The sequence below is a fragment of the Chiloscyllium plagiosum genome, chromosome 31 (genome assembly GCF_004010195.1).
Source record: "Chiloscyllium plagiosum isolate BGI_BamShark_2017 chromosome 31, ASM401019v2, whole genome shotgun sequence".
Classification (NCBI taxonomy): domain Eukaryota; kingdom Metazoa; phylum Chordata; class Chondrichthyes; order Orectolobiformes; family Hemiscylliidae; genus Chiloscyllium; species Chiloscyllium plagiosum.
Genome location: NC_057740.1, coordinates 43,893,642 through 43,903,370, shown reverse-complemented (window position 1 = coordinate 43,903,370; position 9,729 = coordinate 43,893,642). Strand labels below are relative to the sequence as shown.

Sequence of the window (9,729 nt, the reverse complement as noted above, 5' to 3'; positions counted from 1 at the left end):
GTGCGTGTCTGTGACAGTGCGGGTGAGTGTGTGTGTGTGAGAGTGCGGGTGAGTGAGTGTGGGGTGAGTGTATGAGTGTGGGTGAGTGTGTGTAGTTGAGATTACAGAGATAATGTATGTGTTCTCTTCAGTTCTAAACAATAGAGGTTATCTCACTGAAACATATGGACATCCTTTTGAGTTTGTCAGGTAGATGCATGGAGGATATTTTCCTTGGCTGGGAGTTTAGAACTACAGGTACGGTCGCAAGATAAGGTGGGTCACAAATTTAGGATTGTGGAGAGGGATTCTGAATGAGGTGAGAATGATAGCGTTTGACAACTAAGTCATGTGGCATCAAGGAGCCTGAGCATAACTGGAGTCAGTGGGAGTCAGGGGAAAACTTTCCACTGGTAGGAGTCATACCTGGCACAGAGGAAGATTATTCAGGCAGCTAGAGATCAGTCACCTCAGCTCTAAGACATCTCTGCAGCAGTTCCTCAGGCCTCTGAGCAAGTCAGACTTGAACCCAAGGCCTCCTGAGCCAGAGGTAGTAATTTGACCACTGTGCCACAAGAGGGCTCAGGAGTTCCACAGGATAATATCCTTGGCCCAATCATCTTCAGCTGCTTAGTCAATGACATTCAGTCCATCAGAAGGTCAGAATTGGGGATTGTTCGCTGATGATTGCCCAATGTTCAGCACCATTCAGCACTCCTCAGGTACTGAAGTAGTCCATATCCAAATGCAGCAAGACCTGGACAGTTCAGGCTGAAAATTGGCATGTATACAAGTGCCAAGCAGTGACCATATCTAATAAGAGAGAATCTAACCACTGCCCTTTAACATTCAATGATGTTCAATAATCACTGAATTCGCCACTGTCAACATCCTGGAGGTTACCATTAACTGGAAACTAAACTGGGCTATAATACAGCAAGCCAGAGGCCAAGAATTCTATTATTGAATAATTCACCTCCTGACTCCCCATAGCCTGTCCACCATCTACAAGGCACAAGTCAGGAGTGTGTTGGAATACTCCTCACTTGCCTGGATGGGTGCAGCTCCAACAACACACAAGAAGCTTAACACCATCAGGACAAAGCAGCCGCTTGATTGGCACCACATCCACAAACATCTACTCTTTCCACCACTGACGCTCAATAGCAAGATGCAATGCAGAAATTCACCAAAGCTCCTTAGACAGCACCTTCCAAAACCCACAACCACTTCCATCTAGAAGGACAAGGGAAGCAGATACATGGAAGTATCACTTGCCTGCACGATCCCCTTCAAGCTGCTCACCATCCTGACTTGGAATTATATCACCATTCCTTCAGCGTTACTGGGTCAAAATCCTCGAATTCCCTCCCTAAGTGTATTGCGAGTCAACCCTCAGCACATGGGCTGCAGCGGTTTAAGAAGGCAGCTCACCCCCACATTCTCAAGGGGCAACTAGGGACAGGCAATAAATGCTGGACAGCCAGAGACACTGTGTCCCATGAGTGAATTTTTTTAAAAGTTGTAAATAGACAATTATTGAATATTTTATATATTAAATATTTTATGGCAGAGATAGACAGGAATTAAGGAATATGGGAATACTGTGAAGAGATAAGTAGCTAGAGTTGTACTGAGTGGTGCAGCAGACTCGAGGGTCTGAACTGTGTCCTCTTGCATGCTGTTTTTATTATTATACTGAAGTGTCCCTTTCTCTTGCCCCCCTCTGTCATACACAGTCCGCCTTATTCCTCACTCCACCCTGGGACCACTTATCCTATTCCCTTCATCATGATGAAGAGCATCCCCTACCCATCTCTCTCCCTATGTCCCTTGCTCCATTTATTTATCCATGTTGCACTCATCCCTTCTTTCCTCTCTCCTCCTGTCCCTTGCTCCCCATCCTTCTCTCTCTGTCTCACTTTGTCTAAGCCCTCTCAATTCCCTTCCCTTTATCTTTCTCCTGCTCCTTTTGTCTCTCCCCTTCCTGCTCTTTCTCCCTCCACTTCTCTCTCTGTCCCCATCTATCTTTCTTTCTTGACACTTTAACTCCACATCTCTCTGTCACTCCCTCTCTGCTGCTTTCCCTCTGTTTCTCTCTGCTGTTTGACCTTCACTTTCCCCTGACTCTCAGTTACTTTCTTCCTGTCCTGCTCTCCTTCTGTGTTCCCTCTCTCCTCCTCTCTTGCTCTCCCCTCAGAGATTGATGGATTACATTATGTTCCTTACAACACAAGTAATCTTGTTGTTTCGGCTGACAATGCACTCTGCTCTCTCATGGCAGGGGTTTCTCACTCCATTGGGGCAGCTCCTCTCCAAACGACAGCCCCGGTTCTGGTCTCGGACATAGCCGGCCTTACATGGGCCACACCGAAATGATCCCTAGACAAATACAAGGATGTTTGTTGTTAACATCAGAAAACAAACATTTGAGATTTTCTTGCTGAGCTGTTGGTCAGAATTCCAATCTAAGGATAGTTCGACACTTTTTTTTAACACTTTAATATATAGCATCAAGCTCCTCATTTTGTCCCCTCATTCACTCAGTCCCCTCATTCAATCTTTCGCTCACTCAGTCCCTCACTCACAGTCACTTCACTCACTCCCTCTCCAATTGTCATTGCTGTTTCTCTCTCGGTGATGTCCAGGCTGTTTCTCTCTGGGAGAGGAGGTATTGCCTCACTGAACTGTAATGTAATCTAATTGTATTTAAGTGTCTGGTTGGGGGCGGGGGTGGGGGGGGGTGATTCTTACCGGAGTGTTGATGCAATCTGAATTTAGGTCACAGCCACCATTGACACTATTCTCACACTCATTGATATCGTGGCAAATCTGGAAAACAAAGAAATGTAAAGAAATCATGTCCACACAAAAACCCCAAACCTCAAACCAGCACCTTCTAATGTCCACTCACAGTTCAATGGAAGTGCAGCCCATCTCCATGACATTAGGTCCTGGTCCCATCATAGAGATGCCACCACATGACGATCTGCCATTGCCAGAGCAGGATCCAGGCCCCCTCCCTCGTAGCACACCTTTCTCTCAGCAACCCTCAACCTCTAGCCCCGCAGCACAGCCAAGTACATCTCCAGCCACTGCCGGGTTTGGAGAAGTTGCCATATGTTCAGCAGGTCAGACAGCCTTTACTGTCAGTGGGACTGAGACAATTACAGTGATTGCTAAAGGTCAATAGATACAGAGAGAACCGAGAGGAATTTTTGGAATGTTCTGGTGTTGGATCCTTACCTGCCTGTGTGTTCTGGCAAATGTCTCTCCAACTCCCTGGATTCTTGGGCCAGTGTAACCATCTGGGCAGGGGTCACATTGAAAACCAGGAGACATGTTAATGCATCGGACCCCAGGGTAGCAGGGATGTGTCTGGCACTGGGAAGGAGAAAAAGATTGATTCAACTGCCTGGTATTCACTGGTGAAATCCAGTACAGTAACTCAGTTTCGATGCATGTATCTGTACTTCCTGGGTCAGGACTGTCACTCAACCCTAGAATTATTTATTTGCTGTTTGAGGAGATTGAGCAAATTAACACAGCATCATCCTGATCTCAAGGTTACATCTCTCCATGTTTTGTTCATCACATTAATTAATCTGACATCAGTTTTGACAATTTTGAAAAGAAAGCTCAGGTCAGAATCACTTCCCATCCCACTTTGCTGCTCCCCTTGCCCCAGGCTCTCCTGCTATGCTCACCTCGTCCACATCAGTACAGTGTGTTCCATTCCCTGTAAAGCCACTGGGGCAGGCCCCACAGCGAAATCCATTGAATGTCGTTGAGCATTGAACCCCAGGGAAGCACGGATTGGGATCACACCTCCCAAATGGGTAAACAGTGATTGTCTCGTGCTGCCATTCACTTTGGAGACCTGGGATGGGAAGGAAGAGTTGGAACTGAATTGTGAAATGTAGCAAAGTCTTTTGCCCCAGAAACACAGCAACAAAACATTCAAAACAAATAATGATCTGGCTCAGAAAGAGGGTCCGGCTCCAGGAGAGGGGTCTGGGTCAATAAGAGGGTCCAGCTTGGGGGAAAGGTTTTGGGTTAGGGAGAGGGTTCTGAGTCAGGACGAGGGTCTGGCACAGTGGGGAGGGGTCTGGTTCCTGGGAGCAGATGTTGCACCATGTTTTTCTGAACTGCAGTAATAACAGTGTGCTGTCATTCAACGTGGAATCCTGACTGTTTTATAGAACCATCCACAATGTTTCTCTTTGCTGTAACCCTGTCAATTCCCCATTGAGTTACTCACCACAGAAATTACATTCTGCCAACGTATTCTTCAGAAAGATGATCTCCTTTATCTGTGAGGCAGTAGAGTAAGGTTAGAAAAACAAAGACACACAACATTAAACTACCTCTGTATCTAACCCATCCAGTCCCTGTCCTGGGAATGTTTGACGGAGGGACAGTAGAGAGGTAGCTTTATTTGTCACACAAAGTAGATGGACCATAAATGTAAGACAAAGATATTTTAGTCTCTCTCTTGACATTAGAATGTTCTGAGTCATGACCAGTTTGAAAAAAAAATTTGAACAAAGGTTCCAATCTCTAACATTCAAAAAGAATAATTCATAGGCAATAAAAATATAAAACCTTTCTAAGATTCCTGCGTGCTAACTGAAAAAGGTCATGGGCAATGAGTCAGGGTAAAGTTCAGCTAGGGGATTTCAGGGTCAGGCTGAGTAAGCAATAGGCTGATTGGCCAACTCCTGCATCCAATGACCTGTTTGTGATGACAAGTTCCCAGCCACATAGGCTCTGCATCAGCAAGTAAAAAGCAAAAACAGAAATTACTGGAGAAACTTAGCAGGTTCAGCAGCTTAATTACTGCAGATGCTGGAATCTGTACTGAAAACACCTCTGATAAAGAGTCATCTAGATACAAAACGTTAGCTTGCTGTGTCTCCATGGATGCTGCCTGACCCATTACAATCTCCAGCGTTTGTTGTTTTCAGGTCGAGCAGAATGTGTGGAGATAAGGCAGAATTTTACTGGTCAAGACCAGTGACCCTTCTTCAGAACTGATAGTAGCTGGGAAAAGGTTGATGTAAATGTTAAAGAAGGGAGGCAGAAGGTGGGGAGGAGTAATCAATAGGTGGAGGAGAAGCCCAGATGGAGAGAAACAGTCAGGCAGTCAATGGAGTGGGTAAAGATCAGCCTGGGGGAATGAATCTGGAGCTCCCCCTACTCCCACATCCAATACTGAAGGAGGGTTATACCCGAAACATTGACTTCTCCATCTCCTGATGCTGCCGGGTTTGCTGTGCTCTTCCAGCCTCCTGCTGGGATGAATCGCTGCTAATGGGGACCATTAGTGACTGACAATGGGATGGTTGTGGTAACAGCCCATGTGATAACAAGACCTGGTGTGTGGGAGTTGGGGTAAGGATGTGGGAGAAGGTGCTCAGGCCCGAAAATGATCAAACCTAGTATTGAGAGCTGAAGCTTGCAGGATTCCCAAGGGGAAAATGAGTTACTGTATGAGCAAATGAGTATGTGAGTAAACCAGGTGGAGTTGCATTATTGATCTCATTACCTGCTGTTTTAGGAGATGTTTGATTTCTGCCAGTTCCTGGTTTGTTTCCCTCATCTGAGTAAGCATTCGTCGCCCAACTTCTTCTCAAGTTTCAGAAGAAAGACACAATATCAGGTTACATCAACCGATGGCACACGTACACATAGTCCCTAATATTAATCCAGCTCCCTCACACCCCTCTCCATCCCGATCATCCCGATCTCCATCCACCTATTGCACTCTCAGCTACTTTCTCCCCAGCCCCACCCCACTTCCCATTTATCTCTCCACCCCGGAGTCTCCCTGCCTCATTCCTGATGAAGGGCTTTTGCTCAAAACATCAATTTTCCTGCTAATCGGATGCTGCCTGACCTGCTGTGCTTTTCCAGCACCACTCTAATCTTGACTGTATCTCTACTGATGTTAATCCAGCTCCCTCACACTGTCACTCATTAACCCCTCTCCCCAGCCAGCGCCCTGTGTTACTGACTGTATGGAGAAAGTGAGGACTGCAGATGCTGGAGATCAGAGCTGAAAATGTGTTGCTGGAAAAGCGCAGCAGGTCAGGCAGCATCCAAGGAGCAGGAGAATCGAGGTTATGGGCGTTCAGGAATAAGCCCTTCTTATGCCCGAAACGTCGATTCTCCTGCTCCTTTGATGCAGCCTGACCTGCTGCGCTTTTCCAGCAACACATTTTTCAGTTACTGACTATATCTCTACTGATGTTAATCCAGCTCCCTCACACTTTCGCTCAATATTGCCTTCCCCCCCCCCAGTGCCCTGTGTTACTGACTGTATCTCTGCTGATTGAAAGTGAGGACTGCAAACGCTGGAGATCAGAGTCAAGATTAGAGTGCTGCTGGAAAAGCACAGCAGGTCAGGCAGCATCCGATTAGCAGGAAAATTGATGTTTTGGGCAAAACCCTTCAGGGTGGAGAGATAAATGGGACAGCGTTTGGAGCTGGGGAGAAGGTAGCCAAGAGTACAATAGGTGGATGGAGGTGGGGATGAAGGTGATAGGTCGGAGAGGAGGATGGAGGGGATAGGTGGGAAGGGAGATTGACAGGTAGGACAGGTCATGAGGATGGTGCTGAGCTGGCAGGTTGGAACTGGGGTAAGGTGGGGGGAGGGGAAATTAGGAAACTGGTGAAATCCACATTGATGTCCTGGGGTTGAAGTGTTCCGAGGCGGAAGATGAGGCGTTCTTCCTCCAGACGTCAGGTGGTGAGGGAGCGGCGGTGGTGGAGACCCAGGACCTGCATTTCCTCAGAGAGCGCTTTAGGGAACATCTCCAGGACACCCGCACCAATCAACCCCAATGCCCCGTGGCCCAACATTTCAACTCCCCCTCCCACTCTGCCGAGGACATGCAGGTCCTGGGCCTCCTCCATTGCCACTCCCTCACCACCCGATGCCTGGAGGAAGAACGACTCATCTTCCTCCTCGGAACACTTCAACCCCAGGGCATCAATGTGGACTTCACCAATTTCCTCATGTCCCCTCCCTCCACCTTGCCCCAGCTCCAACCTTCCAGCTCAGCACCTTCCTCATGATCTGTCCTACCTGCCAATCTCCCTTCCCACCTATCCGCTCTATCCTCCTCTCCGACCTATCACCTTCATCCCGACCTCCATCCACCTATTGCACTCTCAGCTACCTTCTCCCCAGCCCCACCCCGCTCCTGTTTATCTCTCCACCCCGGAGTCTCCTTGCCTCATTCCTGATGAAGGGCTTTTGCACAAAACGTCAATTTTCTTGCTCCTCGAAGGCTGCCTGACCTGCTGTGCTTTTCCAGCACCACTCTACTCTTGACTGTAACTCTACTGATATTAATCCAGCTCCCTCTCTGTCATTCAGTCCCCGCTCTCCCCCGCCAGTGCCCTGTATTACTGACAGTATCTCTACTGATGTTAATCCAGCTCCCTCACACTGTCACTCAGTAACCCCTCTCCCCCCCAGTGCCCTATGTTACTGACTGTAACTCTGCTGACTGAAAGTGAGGACTGCAGACGCTGGAGATAATTGTCAAGATTAGAGTGCTGCTGGAAAAGCACAGCAGGTCAGGCAGCATCCGATTAGCAGGAAAATTGATGTTTTGGGCAAAAACCCTTCATCAGGGTGGAGGGATAAATGGAACAGTGATTCGGGCTGGGGAGAAGAGTACAATAGGTGGATGGAGATGGGGATGAAGGTGATAGGTCGGAGAGGAAGATGGAGCGGATAGGTGGGAAGGGAGATTGACAGGTAGGACAGGTCATGAGGGCGGTGCTGAGCTGGAAGGTTGGAACTGGGGTAAGGTGGGAGGAGGGGAAATTAGGAAACTGGTGAAATCCACATTGATGCCCTGGGGATGAAGTGTTCCGAGGCAGAAGATGAGGCGTTTTTCCTCCAGGCGTCAGGTGGTGAGGGAGCGGCGGTGGAGGAGACCCAGGACCTGCATATCCTCAGAGAGCGCTTTAGGGAACATCTCCAGGACACCCGCACCTCCCTCACCACCTGACGCCTGGAGGAAGAACGCCTCATCTTCCACCTCGGAACACTTCAACCCCAGGGCATCAATGTGGACTTCACCAATTTCCTCATTTCCCCTCCACCCACCTTACCCCAGTTCCAACCTTCCAGCTCAGCACCTTCCTCATGACCTGTCCTAGCTGCCAATCTCCCTTCCCACCTATCCGCTCTATCCTCCTCTCCGACCTATCACCTTCATCCTCACCTACATCCACCTATTGTACTCTCAGCTACCTTCTCCCCAGCCCCACCCCTCCTCCCATTTATCTCTCCACCCCAGAGGCTCCCTTCCTCATTCCTGATGAAGGGCTTCTGCCCAAAATATCAATTTTCCTGCTCCTCAGATGTGCCTGACCTGCTGTGCTTTTCCAGCATCCTCTAATCTTGACTGTATCTCTCCTGCTATTAATCCAGCTCCCTCACACTGTCACTCAGTAACCCCTCTCTCCCCCCAGCGCCCTGTTTCATTGACGCAATAATAATTTTAAAAGTGAAATCACTTTAACTATATTTATATTCTGACTTCTGCATATTAACAGTAAGTGGAAATTCCAAAGTCAAGTCACAAATTCTCCTCCGGGATTTTACAAACAGGAAATAAGAGCACCTGGAGTAAGAGTGTGATGAATTCAAAAGTGAGAGGCTGTAAGTAAAAAGCAATGGAACCAAGAGTGACCGAATGATAAACTGGTGTCTTCCAATGGACAAAATGAGGATTGCAGATGCTGGAGAGCCAGAGCAGAAAAGTGTCAAAACCCTGATGAAGGGAAACATCGATTCTCCTCCTTGGATGCTGCCTGACCTGCTGGACTTTTCTAGTGCCACACTTTTCGACTTGGAATCTTCCTATGCACAGGTGCTCATTTGAAAAAGAAATACCCAACTTAAGTAACGTTATTTTGAAACTTGCTACCAAAAAACATACCAGGAATTCTTCTGATTATGTTTCATGTGTTGTGGAGAACATTCTCTCACAAATATAAGACGATTAATAAAAATGGAATAAGAGTCTTACCGCCAGTAACCAGTTGCTGACAGGAGCTGTACTGACTCAAAAGGTGCAAAATTATAATCAATAAAGAAATGGTTGGAATCATTTTTAGTTTGAGGCTTTCAGTTAAAGCGATCTCATTCAGCTTGTTCCAGGTCTTAACTGCTAAATCCAGGAGACAGCTATCACTCAGTTTCTGTATCTGCTCCACTTCGTGGCCTCCTGATGTAGACAAGGCAGCTTCTGTACTCTGTTTGTTCCAGCTCCCACACTCTCTCCAAGCATATGCTATGTGGCTGCTGTACTTTCTCCCTTTCTTTTAAATGATTATTTCTGCCAGAGTGACATCATGTGTTGGCATTCTGTCTGAAGTAACTTTCCCAAAACAAAAACAAAAGGAGTTTGAAAGCCTCAGGAATTAGAAAAAACAACATGAATTTCCTGTCCTTTTCTCACCAGTTCCCGCCTCCATTTCATTAAAGGTTCCCTTCCTGCTCTTTGCTCACAATGTGGATCTCAAACCCTGACTCAGTGACTTCATTTCTTTCATCCTTTAAAAACAGCAACTATTTCAGAATGTTTACAATTTCTTTTCTGTTAATAATTCTGGGTTTCAAATCCACCTGTCTGTGCATGTATCTCTGCCTTTGTCTCCCTCTATCTCTATGTCTCTCTGCATCTCTCCCTCTGTCTGTGTCTGTCTGGACCTCTCTCTCTCTCT

At 47.2% G+C, this 9,729-nt stretch overlaps 1 protein-coding gene across 1 annotated transcript in view; it reads right to left on the bottom strand.

Moving 5' to 3' along the window:
• The window catches only part of LOC122565066 (cartilage oligomeric matrix protein), a 34,275-nt gene extending 24,976 nt beyond the window's left edge, over positions 1–9,299 (bottom strand). The window contains exons 1-7 of the mRNA XM_043720696.1: positions 9,033–9,299; positions 5,528–5,607; positions 4,241–4,292; positions 3,687–3,859; positions 3,226–3,363; positions 2,734–2,811; positions 2,195–2,361 (exon numbers count right to left, since the gene is read on the bottom strand). Of these exons, the coding sequence (XP_043576631.1) occupies positions 2,195–2,361; positions 2,734–2,811; positions 3,226–3,363; positions 3,687–3,859; positions 4,241–4,292; positions 5,528–5,607; positions 9,033–9,114 (770 nt within the window). The 5' untranslated portion in view covers positions 9,115–9,299. The remainder of the gene's footprint in view (positions 1–2,194; positions 2,362–2,733; positions 2,812–3,225; positions 3,364–3,686; positions 3,860–4,240; positions 4,293–5,527; positions 5,608–9,032) is intronic.
• Between the last annotated feature and the right edge of the window lie 430 nt (positions 9,300–9,729).